This window comes from Chroicocephalus ridibundus, chromosome 3 (assembly GCF_963924245.1).
Source record: "Chroicocephalus ridibundus chromosome 3, bChrRid1.1, whole genome shotgun sequence".
Lineage (NCBI taxonomy): Eukaryota > Metazoa > Chordata > Aves > Charadriiformes > Laridae > Chroicocephalus > Chroicocephalus ridibundus.
In genome coordinates, this window is record NC_086286.1 from 125,816,146 (window position 1) to 125,832,266 (window position 16,121).

The following is a 16,121-nucleotide window of genomic DNA, read 5'->3' on the forward strand; positions in this document are numbered from 1 at the left end:
TGAGAGCCTGCCTGGAGTACTGCGTCCAGCTTTGGAGTCTTCAGCACAGGAGAGACACGGAGCTGTTGGAGCGGGGCCAGAGGAGGCTCCGGAGATGCTGGGAGGGCTGGAGCCCCTCTGCTGGGAGAGTTGTGGGGGTTCAGCCTGGAGAAGAGAAGGTTCCACGGAGACCTTCCAGTATCTGAAGGGGGCCCTACAGGAAAGATAGGGAGCAACTCTTCATCAGGGACCGGAGCGATAGGACGAGGGGGAAGGGTTTTACACTGGAAGAGGGGAGATTGAGATGAGATATTGGGAAGAAATTATTTGGTGTGAGGGGGGTGAGCCCCTGGCCCAGGTTGCCTGGAGAAGCTGTGGGTGCCCCATCCCTGGAGGGGTTCAAGGACAGGTTGGCCGGGGCTTGGAGCAACCTGGGCTGGTGGGAGGTGTCCCTGCCCAGGGCAGGGGGTTGGAACAAGATGATCTTTAAGGTCCCTTCCAACCCAAACCATTCTGTGATTCTACAAGCACAGCCCCTACACGTACCCAGTGGCTCGCTGAAGATTAAAAGGGTAACCGTGCTGTATCTGCTTGGGAGCAACCCTCTGCCACTGGAATAACCAACAGAAATTTAAACATACAGACAGAAGTTTGGGAGTCACCGCACAGACTGGGGACCAGGGGGTGGCTCCTTCATCCCTGCTCTTGGGTGCTCTAAACAAAGACGACAAAACAGGGATAGGTCTGCATAGGATTTTATTAAAGTAGGTGTCAGCCACAACTTACAATATTTGAAAAAATATTCTTAACACCTTTCTTTTTTTCCTGAATATGTAATTTAACAGCTACAATGCTCAGATGTCACGAGAGAAGTCTCTGCCCAGAAGTCAAACTTCAAACTGATAGCAAAAGTTAGACATTTTGTACCACATCAAGTTGGTTTAATACAGAAAATAGTGTAACATAGTTACAAGAGAAGTTAATGGGGAAGATATGAAAAAAATAAAGTACACACATCATTGGTCACAGGTTGCAAACCAGAGTTTCAAACAGGACTCAAACCATGTAGACATCTCTGATCACATTCCCTATCGCCACCTTGTTACCTCCAAACAGCTCTCTATTGCAATATGATTTCTTTCAGACTTTGAAAAACAAGTTTCCTAACTGAGAGTCAGCAATTTTTGGCAGAACACAACAAAAAAAAACCTCCCAACTTTGTTCAAAAAAAGGTCTGAATTTCACCTTCACTGCAGCACCTTCTCCAACCCTTTTGTGCAATGTCACAACCACGGACAGTGTGTCTCAGACGAAAAGAACATTCTTGCTCTTCACTCGTTAATGAACAAGGGTGAGGGGAGCAGATCCCATGACACTGAGTGAAGAAATGGAGTGAGACCCGTCAACAACTCTTTATCTTACACGTCTCATGGAACAGAGGCAATGAGGAGTCCCCAGTGTCTGAATTAAGAGAGACTGGAATGGACAAGACACTTCAGCTCGTATTAAAGCCCTTGACCCGACGGCTCAGTGTAACAGTTTCCTAGGAGATGATCCAGGTTTTGGGAGGGCAGAGAACAAAACCTGAGCCAGTCTTTCCTTCGAGGGTACGAACGGAGGACCAATTTCGCTGGCCCATTGGGCCAAACATTACACTTGAACAATGTGATAGTTATAACAGCGGCCAAACTTTAAAAACCTGTCTTTGCAGAAACGTAAACAATATAAAAAAATATTTTAATAACAGGCCACAACCTTAGAGGTTTTTGAGCTTAAATACCTGGGAAAGGCATACTCTGCCAACAGATGAAACAGTAAGATACATACAAAACCAAGAGATACAAGTTTAACAAATGTTTAAAATAACTGGGTTTCACCACAGAATCTTCATTTGAAGGTTACTTTTGTGAGAAAACATTCCCTGCAGCAGGTAGACTCCTTCACAAAGTGACAGAAATCTGGTCATGTCAGTTACCCACTTACTGAGGAAACACCGCAGGGTTACAGAGACCCTAACAGACTCGCAACTACCAAAGCGTCGTCACAGAAAACAGAGCAAACAAGCTGTAGGCAAAAAAAAAAATACTTGAACGTGTTTGCCTACGCATGCTACTGGAGTATACAAGACCAAAAAACAAAGAAAAAAGATGGAGAGCTTCATATAGGGAATTTCCAGTCATTTTGAAAATGAACGATATTTTTTCTTTGAAAAAAAATAAAATCAAAGTTCCCAGATGCTGTTTCTTAAGGCATGCTATAGCTATAGTAGCCGATGGCTCAGATTCACATCCACAGAAACTGATATTTTACCTAAAATGGCTTTCCTGTCTCGCCAGTTTGTCATTTCTCAAAGTCTCCTAAGTAGCTTTTGAGTAGACATATCTTCCTTGCATGCACCTAAGACTCCCTTGTTAATCCCAGAATCTCCTGTGCACGAAACTCAACAAGCAGAACAGCCCTTAACTGTAGCTAGAAGATGGTTTCAGCTTCTGGATCCCTCTCTAAAGGATAAAAGCATACGACAGTTACACATAAACAGCACCTACAAAAAACGCTTACAGTGCACATGGAAAACGTAGTGAACATGAACAGATTTCAAAGGCTGACTTGACTCTACCCTCAGGCTCCATCATCAGCCCACCTTTCAAACTTGCTCCAGGCAGTATACCCTCGCGCTAGCACGGCAAACAAGTGGGATAACCAGAAGTAGCGCTAATGAACAATAAACCCATACCTGGGCACTGCCTTCTTGAAATCCACCCCCCATTCACATACACGGTAACAGCTCTTCGCGTTTCAGATCTACCTCCGAGGTTAAACTGAAGCACTTTGAAAGAACAAGCTTAGCTTGTAAACCCTGGGGTTTTTTAAAGCACAATGAGAATTCAAGTCCTATTCCTCTTCACATTTATAGGCATTATAAGAATAATGCTACTTTGTATGCCCTATGTATAGAAAAGTGTATGCTTATACAGCACTATATATATATATATATATATATATATATATATATATAAATAGGAACTATCAACCAAAGTTTGATTTCAAACTAGAATTGCAATGACCCCTGCGATTTAGAAACAGGAAGTAGCTCTTCTGATCTCTCTTTGGTAAGCAAAGAGTAGAAAGGATCATATCTCACTACGATCTAACATCCTCCACCAGGAAAATGAAAAACCTACCATTAACTTTGCAGGATATGCCCAAAACACCAGGTCTGACAATATTGCCCCGTGTTGTTTGCCAAAGAAGAGGCAGGAATGATTGGAGAGTCATCAGCCAGGAGCAAGTGCTTCTTTTTGTTTGTTTTCTAGCTGCTTAAGTGTGAAAGTTCAAGAATTCTGTGTTTGTCAACAGTGCTGTGCTTGGAGACTGTACCAAATGATGTTGTTTATCTAATAGTACGTTCCAGCTACAGTATGTTTCTGCCCAGCTCTATCGCTACTTATGAAAATTAATAATTGACATGCTCTAAGACTCAGAAAATTATAAACTAATTTAGCCATTTCTTCCTGGTCCTCTGTGGAAATCTGGAAACATCTTACGAAGTATTTCAGTTAGCTTGAGCAATCCTGGAGTCAGACCCAAGGAAGCTGAACATCGTAGTCACCAATTCAGGGAGATCATAATCATGTTTCCAACCCCAATCTCTCCGGGCGTTCCCATCATCAAAGTTCATCGGCCAACTGTCAGCTACAGTGAAAAGAAAGAAGAAACACGGAGCGTGAGGTTTAAGAATTAAGATGTATCATCATTGGCCATTTGAAGTCCTAAAGCTGAATTTAAGACTTGAACCGTACAGGAGCAATTTGCAAGTGCCTAAAAAGAAAAGAAACTCTGTTTTGCCCTCAACATTTTTTTCATACCAAAGAAGCTGATACTAACCTATGGCCTGCCTGACTTTATCCACGTTGTAGGTCACCTGGAGTTCAGGAACGTGCTTCTGCACCTCTTGGGCCAGCTCCTCAGGAGTGAAGCTCATGGCACTGATGTTGTACGTCCTCATGCTCAGTGCCTCCGCAGGGGCCTCCATAACCTCTAGAGTGGCTTTCAGACAGTCATCAATATACATCATAGGGAGACGAGTGTCTGGCTTTAGGTTGCATTGGAATTTGCCGGTCTTTATGGCATCGTGGAAAATCTGGACAGCATAATCTGCAGAAAGGAAAAATGGATGTGTGCACTCATCCGCCTCAATCTGTTGTTCACCTGATGACAGTCAGCAATCCTCAGACCACCCCCAAAGTCTCCTGTCTAGAGTCTGACAGCAGAACTGTGTATTATTTGTGTTGTACAGCAGGAGTGCAAGTCATTCTGAACTATCCCGATGCTATTCTAGCATTTGCACCTTGCAACAAGACAGCAGAGTTTAAAACACTTTTAAAGGAAATGGTCTCAATGAGTGCAATTGATCCGAAGTCCCTCAGATACTGTTTAAATGTAAAGGCTACGGAATTATGCCCTAGGCTGGAGAGGACAAAAAGTATTGGTGTAACACTGTTAAAACACCAGCTCTACACTGATGCTGTACACGGATTAAATTTCTACAAACACGTTAAAAAGGACTGTACTGTTTTTTTGCTGTTCTTCCCTGCAATCCTGAGAAATACATGCAAGTCACTCACCAGTCGTTCCCCCACCAGGCTGAGAGTCGGCGGATATAATTCCTGGATACCTCAGGCAGCGGAAGTCTAGGCCATACCGGTAATGGTAGTACTACGGAGGGAAGAGAGAAACTTAGCTTTACGCATCAGAAGCAGGCCACACAACTCACTGATTTTTCACAGGACAAATCTGCCACAGGACAAATCTCCATTCTGTAACCGTCCCCTGACAGGGATGAAAGAAAAGGAACTACTGAACAGTATCCATATTCCCTGCCAGGTAGCTCAGCTCTCTGCTTGCTCTTTTCTAGTTTTCTTCCACATCAGTAGACATGGATTCTTGATATGGATTGGTGTCTAATGTATGGTCTAGATCTAGTGTTCAGAAACTGAAAATTCCTAAGTTTGTGAGACATTTCAGGTTAATACAGTCTTCAGACCTGCCTTCATAAATTGGACTTCATTCCAATTCAGACTGTCCTTCATAAATTTCAAGCATGAGGAAACCGTATGTAAAAATATCGGCTTTAACAATGTTATTTTTCTAATAGTTTTTCTAAAAAAACTACAAAGCCAAGACAGAAGTTGTGCATGCACAGACTCCCGCAGCGTTGACTTCAGAGTCTTTTTTTTTTTTTGGGCAGGGGGCCAAAGTCATCAGTGTCTAGCACGCTTTCGCAAGGCTTTGTACACTGTCATTTATGCAATGCCATTCATACTGGCAGATGAGGCAGAGAGGCCAAAGTCAAATGAACCAGGGAAAGAAATTATATCGAAAGTTAGATGTTTGCCAGCTTCCCATTCTTTGTACTTTTTCCAACAAAACTCAAAAAGATAACCTCGTAACCCGGTTGAGTAACCTGGTCTAATGGGAGGTGTCCCTGCCCATGGAAGGGGGGTTGGAACTAGATGATCTCTAAGGTCCCTTCCAACCATTCCATAGTATTTTTCCTGAAGTGCTGCCTCAGACAACTATTGAGTACTAAAGCCTGAAGGAAAGAAAGAATGGGGAGAACACCGCAGCAGTGAGGAATCTTATGAAAGCAATGAAGTTCTCCCAGAACTTTCATGAAATAAATAAGTTAATGAATTCTCACTTCTCCCATGAGCTCAGCGTGAACCTTGGAGACTCCGTAGATTGTCCTTGGTCTCTGAATGCAGAGATCAGGAGTTGGATCTCGAGGCGAGGTGGGTCCAAAGGCTCCAATAGTGCTTGGAACAAAGAGTCTCAAATTATGCTCAGCTGCAATATCCAGAACATTGTGTAAACCTGGAACAAACAACAGGATTTATCAGAACATACACTGCACTTTCTCAAGTCTCTGCAGGAGCCAGGAACTTGAAACCCTTGTCACATACCGGTAATATTTACAGCTCTGGCCAAAGGGACATTTGCTTCTCCAACAGCACTGAGCAAAGCGCTGTAGTGGAAGAGCCAAGTTATCCGATTATTCACCACTATCTCACGTAAATTCTTGTAGTCCAAAATATCTGCGTAGATAAAAGGACCTAGAAGAAATGGAACCAGTAGGAAATTGAATGCCAGGAAGAATGGATGTAAAGAAAAGTTCTATATGAAACTCAAATTGCTGCTTCTTGATCACACCTCTATTCAGGATTTGACTGCGTAGCAGAACACACACCTAACAGGAGTGGTCAATAAATTAGTAAATAAGTAGGAAAAATGAAGGGAAACTGCTACCTCTTCCTCAACAACAGTCTGATGCAAGAACTCCTGTTTTATCCAGCCAACAGCATGGAAACAGGGAACATGAACAGCTAGCGTACACTACTGCAATATCTAAATACATCATTAAACAGTAATGATGAAGAAAAACTTATACAAGTCTCTAATAAAAATAAAAGAATCCAAAAAACCTACTCTACATCCATCTTACCATAAAAATTGCCTGAGCACAGAAAAACAAAAATTTAATTTCTAACTTATTCCCTCCAGAAGAATAATGGAGTTTTTTTGGGTTTTGTTTTTTTTTTTTTTTTTTTTTTTTTTTTTAAAAAAACCAGCAGGAGCACAAGAGCCAAGCTCAACTTGACTCAAGTAATTATTCTGGTCAACAAGGTGGCAAAGACAGTGAAAAATACCAAAAAAAAAAATTTGGAAAAAGGAAATAACTGACAGAAGAAATCAATGTCTTGGCAAGATTTCAAAGCAGGAAGGCATTATCCAGAAGTTTTGAACAGCAACTTGTGCAGTTTAATCCACGTATCAATTAAACAATGGTAATCAGTCTATCAATATCAGAGGTAAAGTCAAGAATTTTTTTTCCATATGCTCCCCCAGTCACTTACCGCTATAAAAAACATTATCTGCAGGCTTTCTAATGTCAGACAAGATCACATTGTTCTTTCCGAAGCGTTTCCTGTATAAAAATACCCACACACTACAGTGAGTCCACAGTCTTCAAGATAATTCTTAAGTCGCTATGCTGCTATTTTGTTTGGCAGGAGCAATATTAGAACAACAATAATTTTCGCAATCAAATCAGTTGCTGCACTAAAAAACCCACCGGTCCCTTAAAAGTCAATGTAGCACCTTAGAAAATTATTAAACTACTTATAGTAACAGTGAAAGACTACATAAGGAGAGAGAAATCTTTTAGAAAATGAAAATACATTGAGATGACCGACCTTCCTACCCTCTTCTTGCTGAAACTTTTACCCAGAGATAATCTACTTCCCTGCATACAACAAAAAGCCACTGGTCTTGCTGTAACTGCAGATACTTTTATATCAAAGTAAATACAACTGAGTAATCTCTACCTTGTGCTTTTCTAATCAGCACAAGGCCATCATAGAGAGCAAGTCTGATGGCACTGGAGTACATTCCAGCCTTCCGTTATTGGGATGACTTTTCAACCTATCACAGAAATGGTACAAAACGGTCAAACTGCAATACGGTGTCGAATGCAGTGAGTCTGCTCATTTTTGGTCATAGTCCAAATCCTCTGCAACAAACACTGTCCATGTGTAAATGATGCTCTGGAGCTGAGTAGGCGTGGATACAGACAATGATACGGACCAGGGAGAGCTCTCAAAGTATTTGACATTTCTTGAAAAGATACCATGAAAAAAATAAAGTAACTGTGTATGTTAATGTGTATGAGGGAACAGAAAGCAGCCAGAAGAAATTTATTTTCGATTTACACCTTTTGCTCCATCAGTTCATCTTTCACCAAATCATAAAAACTTAAGATCTGGTATCCTAACCTTTATTTTTGTTTGCCCTTTACTAAATATGGCACTTTATTCCTGAAGCTACTTAACTGAAATTCTAAGAAAGATAAAAGTCAGCAGTTGCAAAGCCCAACAGCTGGGTAGTTAGCAAAGGACTATGTATTTTTTCAAGTGGATGTTTGCACTTTTTTCTCTTCTGTAATACCTGCATAAAATCACAGCCTTTGTCTCTCTATTGAGCACTCAATCCAGCCTTATTTGGCTATACCAAAAAAGAGAAAAGGAAAACTGGACACCGTTGGAAGTATTCAGAATCTCAGTCCTCCATTTAACTGGACGCAACCTGAACTCAGAGGCTAGTCTCTTAGACAAAATTATGTTATTTTGGGAATTGTGACCAACGTACACACAGAAAGTACGTCAGCAAACCTAAACCAAGCACTGGAGTAAAAAAAAAAAAAAAAAACTAGAAAAAGACCAAGAGGCATAAAAAGAATCTGCAATTGTCACTAGGAGTCTTTCAAAAACAGCTTTCCTGAAAATTAGTGCTTCTAAAAGTTACGGCTAAAGCTTGAATACGTCACTAGCAGTCAGACAACGAATCATGACATACCTCAGAAGCTTCGCAAGTCCTACTCCAAGCTGACCAAGACCACCTAAAAGGCAACACATAAGCGGCAAAAATCAGAGGAAAAGTGATCTCAAAATACAGATTTCCGTTATATGTATCACACCAGGACCGAGTACTATTTTTCTCAGCGAGTCAGAAAGCTTCTATATTTTTCTCAAGGAAAACCCAACGAACTGGGTTTAGTAAATTAATGGAATAAAAATAGTAGGAAAGTTCACATGGGACTCTGATCTTATCACTACTAAGGGGAAAGTCATCACAATTCCAGAATATATTGAGTATTTTTGCTTCCAGTATTACGCTCAGTGGGGAGGGAGGAGGGGAGTGGGGGACTCGACTGAGAAGCCGGAGCAGGAATACAGTTACAACAGGAATGCTGACCTGTAATTAGCACCCGAGGATGATCAGACTCGGAAAAAGAAACCGAGTGAAAGCTAGCATCGGAGGCCACCTGGCGGGGTGAGACTCCAATACATCGAACAGGCACGATGGAAATCCCACATCCACAACCAGAGCTCTGTAGCAGCTGGCTGACAGCTCTGCTCACGTTTTTGACAATTGGCATCTTCCTCTTTCAAATATCCTGTGAGAACAAGAGAAAAAGGTTAGTCATAAATGACTCAACCGCATTAAACAGTTTAAACACTCCCTTAGAAAACTCTGAAGAGTTTCAGAGAAGTGTGATGCAATCCAAGTCCCAGCTGATGTGCCAACTGAGTGCCACGTCTACTAGAAACAGCCCGTGAAGTAACATGAAGGGAGGTAATGTATTCACCACAGTGAGCTCAATATCCACAGCCCCCGCACAGACTCCAGTATAACGAACAGTGAGAATCTAGTTCAAGTTTAAGCCTTTTTAAAACAGTCACTAGTAACCACGGTTTCAAGCGCAAAAGACAACAAATACAGAATTCAGCAAGTTCAGCTGCTATGACTTCACAGCGTCACCGCAGCTCCTTCTGAGTGAAAGTTTTGTAGGCTGCTGTGAATAAGCAGCCCTTCTTAGTATTTCATCAGCAAGATACAGCTAAGCCAATAGAGGCAGCAGTAAATCTCTTTAGAGCGCTGCTTTGCTCAAACTTAATAAGCATGACGGACAGTACCCAGGAAGTGAACAAAGGAGAAGCAGTATTTACCCAGGACTCGTGAAAATCTCCCAACTACTTCACACACACAAAAAATACATGATTTGCTCATAATAACACATTGCAAAAATATCCCTAAGTTACCCCGAGCTACATGCAACTTTGATTTTCTTTCTCTCCAAATCTTTCACATTGGGGAAGGAAATGGAGAACTCTTAACGTGCAGTCATTTAAATTCTTCCTTATCCCCCTTCAAACAACTTTTAACTCTCTCTCCCAATGTGACAGAATGAGTAAGTTTAAAACACGTTTAAAACTGCTTGAGATTACTCTGTCAATTCCTTTCTCATATGTGTTCTTGTGGCATACATTATAAAAAGGAGACGCAGGAAGAAGAAAGGCCACAACAAGAAATTACATCAGCTAATTGCCACAGATGAATTCCAGCACTACCAATTCTTGCATGCGTAGAAAAGCAAACAAGTAATTAACGTGGGTGTTCTTTTCACCTACAGCAACACATAAGACTGAGAATTTTCTGATACTTCAGGGAGTCCTGCTATTTAAATACAGAAAACTTGCTAAACTACCTATCACCTGCTTAATATGATACCTCCCCCAAAAACGTGCATTATTAAAAAGCACATTTGCATATTTAAACTGCTCAAAGAGCCTTATTCTGAGATGCATCTCTCACTGCCCCCCCCCTTAGACTTGTTTGCTCACTTGTTTATTGCCTTGAGAAGCACAGTCAATTAGTATCCTGATGAATTAGCCAAGCCTCTGCTGCACCTCACAGCCATAAACCCATTAGAGGGATCAGTCTCCCTGATTACAGGCTTCATCTATTAAAGCTGTATCTCTCCTGTCACAGCGCGAGAGCAAACAAGCTATTCCTTGAGCACTGAAAGGGAAGAAGCCCCATTTCCTGAGGACTCCCCCTCAGAGGTAACTAACTGCTATCTAAGAGGTTATGACATCTCTCTCCTATCTAGATTTTCTAGCGTTGATTAGTACAATCCAGCTTATATTGCTGATGGGCCACGAAGATGATAAAGGGACTGGAGCATCTCTCCTATGAGGAAAGGCTGAGAGAGCTGGGACTGTTCAGCCTGGAGAAAAGGCTCTGGGGGGGGGGATATTATCAAAATATAAAAATACCTGAAGGGAGGGTGCAAAAAGGACAGAACGAGGCTCTGTTCAGTGGTGGCCAGTACCAGGACCAGAGGCCATGGGCACACACTGAAACACAAGAGGTTCCCTCTGAACATCAGGAAACACTTTTTTTGCTGTGAGGGTCACCAAGCGCTGGCACAGGTTACCTAGGGAGACCGTGGAGTCTCCATCCTTGGAGATATTCAAAAGCCATCTGGACATGGTCCTGGGCAACTGTCTCTGGGCAGCCTGCTTGAGCAGGGGGGTTGGACCAGATGACTCAATCACAACCATTCTCTGATGCTCAGCCAAGGCACTAATGAGATTTCTCTCCCCTGCAAGCCCACCTTCACAAAACAGACACGTTCCCGCTATTTTTGAGACTCAGTCCCTGTCAAGCTTACTGGAAATGAGCCAAAAATAGTTAGGGGTGCAGGAGAAGGTGGCAGCAGGCTGACATATCCAGACCGTTCAATCTCTTAAGACACATTTCTCCCTAGGAAACTAACATAAGAGTGTTAAAGAGCAGCATTAGCCCTTTAAAGAGCCATGATAATCCCCTCTTGTTTCAGAATGGGATAATAAACAACACTTACAGCACTAAGAGAGTCTCACTGGTCTCTGTTGCAGAAAATTTCCCCTTAAAGAACCTGAAAAGGCATTTTGAGTTCTATAAACAAAGTACATACTAAAGTTAGTTGCTACTAAAAATGCCACACTAGGATCAGATTGGTTTCCCACCTACCAGACTGGTTTCTCCAAAACGCACCTGGAGTGAAACCACAGAGCCATAAACTGGGAAATTACTTGCAAGTCTAGGCTGACTCAAAAGAACAGTAAACACACTTTATACCAGACACTGAAAACACCCTGGCTCCCCAAACAGTGCAGCTGCATGCAAAAATCCCACCTACAACATGCATTTATTTCTGTTTCAAACATGAAGGGGGGGGGGGGGGGCGGAAATGGTGTAACTAGCTATTAAATTCTAGAAGTTGCCAGCAAGTGCACGGATATATAAAGAAATTAATAGCACCCCTTCAAAACACTTCCCCAACCCAACCATGAGAAACAGCTAGCCCCAACACAGTCATTAACTCACAAAAGCAACCTGGACAGTAAAGCTCATTTTGCTAGATCAAATATTCCCATTTTAAATAACTTCAAGGAGTTGATAACAGCTCTCAACACAAGAAGTATTCATTTAAGTGGCATTAAAAAAAACCCTAATTTTTTTGATAGGTTTCTCTTTCTTACTGTCCCAAAGAGGAATGAATACTCCTGTTCTGTTAGGAACTGGAGAGAAAAGAGAATAAAATATATTTTCAACACCCCCCCCCCCCATATAAACTTCTGACGTGTTTCTCAGACACTGGTTTAACTCCTTGACCCAAACCGGTATTAGAAACTAGCTCTTCTGTTTTCTAGATCAAGTAAAATAAGGAAGTTTTATCCTGAAACATGGAAGTTGTTTCCCCCACCCCACTGATTTAAATTAACAACCCACGCTAATTTCAAGGATTAAGCAATACACACTCGCATTTCTCCTCTTCTGTACTCACCTGTCCCACAGTCCCTCAGCTCGGTGACAGAGCAGAAGCAGGGCGGTGTGGCAATTTATAGGACACTGCCTCTTCTGAAAGCCAATCAAAACGTGACAGAAAGTAGGAGTTGTCCCACACCTTAAAAAAAAAAAAAAAAAAAAAAAAAGAGAGAGAGAGAGAGAGAGAGAAAGCAAGCGCTTGAGAGCAGCAGCAGCCAGGGATATCACTTCGTTACCATTTGCTTGCTTTTGAAATGTCTGTAACTTTGTGATAGGCAGAGGACTCCGAAGGTATGCAAGCAGCTCCTTTTACTAACAGAACCACACAACCTAAGGGTCATCTCCAAAGGACAGGTTTTAAACTTAATTGGTTGCAGTGCAAAGGATTAGTGCAAAGCAAACACATGTCCAAATGTAAAGCAATAATCTCCCTCGGATAGCAGGAAATTTCTGAGTTTTGTAAGAAGATTAGAGCGTGGGGGGGGGGGGGGGGGGGGGAAGAAAGAGGTTCATAAAATGACATTTAGCAAATTAACTGCCAGCTGCTGTTGCAAGATTTCCAAAGCGTTATATAAGCAGCAAGCACCTGTTGCTCACATAAAAGACAAAACCACGTTTATAGAACCTAGTAGTTTCTTATGTATTGGTTATTAATAGAACATTGTGGTGATAAGAAAGATAAGAAACTCATGGGTTTGGTCTGGAAAATCCCACAGCAGTAAGCTTCAAAAAAAAAAAAATGGGGAAAGAGGCAGGGGAAGAGATGTCAGAACCAAACCCTAAACGTCCCCCAGAATTTCTGGGGGCTGCACAGCTGCTAAGCTCCTCCACAGAGCTAACAAAAGTAGCCCAAAACTTGCTTCTTCCAAAGAAAGTTAAGATACTCCCTAGAGCACAGGATCTTGCAGATTCCCAACCACGAGTACTTTCAAAACAGCCAACAGCCTTAGGCACATGGTCCACCCCAACGCACTAAACTCCAAGCTGTTTTTCTCAACTCACTTTTGTCTCCAAAAATACACAGTTTCTGCTTCAGACCCGAAGGGCTTAGGCATTGGAAAGCTCCTCTACTGTTTTCCAACTGTATCAAGAAGAGCTTGAGTGAAAAGATACTGCCTGCCCTGGGCATCCAGAAGATGAAGCACATGCCACCATGCCTATCCCATGGGAATGTTTTACTCCCTGGTGCCCACGTGCTGCCAACTGGATAATCCATTGGATCACCACATTTGGGAGCGTTCAAGCTGCAATAATTAGGGGGTACTCCCAGCTCAACCAACACTTCACGCAGCCCAGATAGCTGGAAAGACCAAAGCCAACCCTGTTGCGATTTCCTCTGGTTCGGAGAGTCCTGAGGTGGGGTAAGGGGACCCTGCATCCCTCCCTGCGTCCCCTGCCCAATGGTGGATGTGCCAGGGCAGGGCAGAGGGGTGGCTGGGCTTGTGCTCTTCTCTCTGGCACGCAGCTGTTGGCTCACCTCAGTTAAAATAACCTTGACATGCACGGACAACCTCCATGGCGCATTTTTCAGAGGTGACGCACGACGGCAGGACTATGCCGTAACCCCTCGCAAAGCCTGCCAAGAAACGACGTCAGCCTGAAACACAACCAAAAAAAAAAAAAAAAAAAAGAAATAGTCAGATTACAGTAGCTACCAACCAGCGGCATGCTCTTGGAGCTGGTAAGGAAAGATCTGCTTTACACCGGGCCCCCCCCTAGATGAAGCAAAGAGGATGGTGTGAGTTGCGGGTGTGAAGAAAACCAGTGTAAGCCCATTCCAGGTCACTGGTGAGACAGAAAAGGGCGAAGAAAAGGCCCCTCAAGAGGAAGAGCGCCAAGAAAGGACCTGAAGAGGAAAAGGGCTAGGAACAGGCCTGAAAAGGACCAAGAAAGGGCTTCAAGAGGAAAGGGGCCAAGAACGGGCTTCAAGAGGGCCAAGAAATGGCTTCGAGAGGAAAAGGGCCAAGAAAGGGCCTGAAAAGGGCAAAGAAGGGGCCTGAAAAGGGCAAAGAAGGGGCCTGAAAAGGGCAAAGAAGAGGCCTGAAGAGGAAAAGGCTTTGCCGACCAAAGTGCCGCTCCCTCCCCGGCGCCACAGACGGAGGGTTGGGGCGGGGGACGGACGGACGGCTGCTTCACCTCGCCTCCCCGGCGCTGAGGGGCTGCAGGGCGGGAAGCGCCGCCCGCCTCCCCTCAGGCGAGCGGCCGTTAGGGCCGTTAGGACCGTTAGGACGCCGCGCCCGCCACTCTCCCTCCCCCAGCTCATTCATTCTGTCACCGGCCGCGGAGCGGGGCGGGGCGGCCCCGCAGCGCCACGGCCCGGCCCGACCCCGCGCTCACCCCCGGACCCCGCCGAGCTGCCCCCGCCGCTCCCCGCCGCCGGCTCCCGGCTACCGCTCAGCCGGCGCCGCACCCCCAGAGGCAACAGGGCGGTTGGGGGGAGGCGGGGCTGCAGGCAGACGTCAACGCCGGCCGGGGAGGAGATTGGAGGGGAGGGGGAAGTGGTGTGACGTCAGAGACACGCAGGCGTGATGTCACGCCCTGTGAGGAGGTGAGCGCCGTGGCTCCCCCGCGCGCCTGGGGCTAGGGGCTCCTTGGCGTCAGTGGCACCAAAGGGACGGTGGGGAACAGAGGAGGCCCCCCAGTGTGCAAGGCCAGTGGTCACTGGCCGAGCTGGGGTGTGACAGCATGGCTGAGGCCAGGTGGGCTAAGAGAAGGGGTGAGGGGAGCCATGGTGGCCCCTTGGCAAACGCCACCCAGTCACAGAATCACGGAGTGGTTTGGGATAGAAGGGACCTTAAAGATCATTTTGTTCCACCCCCTGCCCTGGGCAGGGACACCTCCCACCAGCCCAGGTTGCTCCAAGCCCCGGCCAACCTGGCCTTGAACCCCTCCAGGGATGGGGCAGCCACAGCTTCTCTGGGCAAGCCGGGCCAGGGGCTCACCACTCTCACAGTCAAGAATTTCTTCCTAATATCTCATCTAAATCGACCTTCTTCCACTTGAAAGCCATTCCGCCTCATCCTACTAGAAGCAGCCTTCCAGTCCCTGAAGAGGGCCTACAGGAAAGCTGGGGAGGGGCTGTTTGCAAGGGCAGGTAGCGATAGGACGAGGGGCAATGGTTTAAACTAGAGCAGGGCAGGGTTAGATTAGCCATTAGGAAGAAGTTCTTTACAATGAGGGTGGTGAGACACTGGCCCAGGTTGCCCAGAGAGGTGGTGGAGGCCCCATCCCTGGAGACATTCAAGGCCAGGCTGGATGAGGCTCTGAGCAACCTGATCTAGTTGTAGATGTCCCTGCTCACTGCAGGGGGGTTGGACTAGATGGCCTTTAAAGGTCCCTTCCAACCCAACACGTTCTATGACTCTTATGATTTTATGGCTCCCCTCCCTGCTCCAGAGTCCCTCCCCAGCTTTCCTGGAGCCCCTTGAGGGACTGGCAGGGGCTGGAAGGTCTCCGCGGAGCCTTCTCTTCTCCAGGCTGAACCCCCCCAGCTCTCTCAGCCTGTCCTCCCAGCAGAGGGGCTCCAGCCCTCCCAGCATCTCCGGGGCCTCCTCTGGCCCCGCTCCAACAGCTCCGTGTCTCTCCTGTGCCGAGGCCCCAGTGCTGGAGGCAGCACTGCAGGGGGGTCTCCCCCGAGCGCAGCAGAGGGGCAGAATCCCCCCCTCGCCCTGCTGCCCACGCTGCTGGGGATGCAGCCCAGGCTGCGGGGGGTTTCTGGGCTGCCAGCGCACGGTGCCGGCTCCTGTGGAGCTTCTCACCCACCAACACCTCCAAGTCCTTCCCCTCAGGGCTGCTCTCCATCCATTCTTCCTCCAGCCTATATTTGTGCTTGGTATTGCCCTGACCCACGTGCAGGACCTGGTGAGTTCTGCAGGATTTGTATGCTTGGGAATAAGACTGTGCGATGATCAGCATCCAGATGGTAAATT

The 16,121-nt window shown here is 45.2% G+C and overlaps 1 protein-coding gene across 3 annotated transcripts; it reads right to left on the reverse strand.

Annotated features, from left to right (window-relative positions):
* Nucleotides 1–718: 718 nt before the first annotated feature.
* LOC134513655 (L-threonine 3-dehydrogenase, mitochondrial) lies at nt 719–13,799 on the reverse strand. Of its 3 annotated transcripts, none has more exons than XM_063330687.1 (10): nt 13,670–13,799; nt 12,212–12,331; nt 8,791–8,992; nt 8,392–8,434; nt 6,894–6,964; nt 5,943–6,092; nt 5,681–5,853; nt 4,605–4,695; nt 3,865–4,134; nt 719–3,672 (listed from the first exon to the last, which is right to left on the reverse strand). In XM_063330687.1, the coding sequence occupies exons 3-10, from the start codon at nt 8,972–8,974 to the stop codon at nt 3,533–3,535; spliced, it is 1,122 nt and encodes a 373-aa protein (XP_063186757.1). In that variant the 5' UTR covers nt 8,975–8,992; nt 12,212–12,331; nt 13,670–13,799; the 3' UTR covers nt 719–3,532. The 3 variants fall into 3 exon arrangements, with proteins under 3 accessions (XP_063186757.1, XP_063186758.1, XP_063186759.1); XM_063330688.1 differs by lacking the exon at nt 13,670–13,799 and adding an exon at nt 13,513–13,529; XM_063330689.1 differs by lacking the exons at nt 12,212–12,331; nt 13,670–13,799 and adding an exon at nt 11,246–11,268.
* Nucleotides 13,800–16,121: the final 2,322 nt, after the last annotated feature.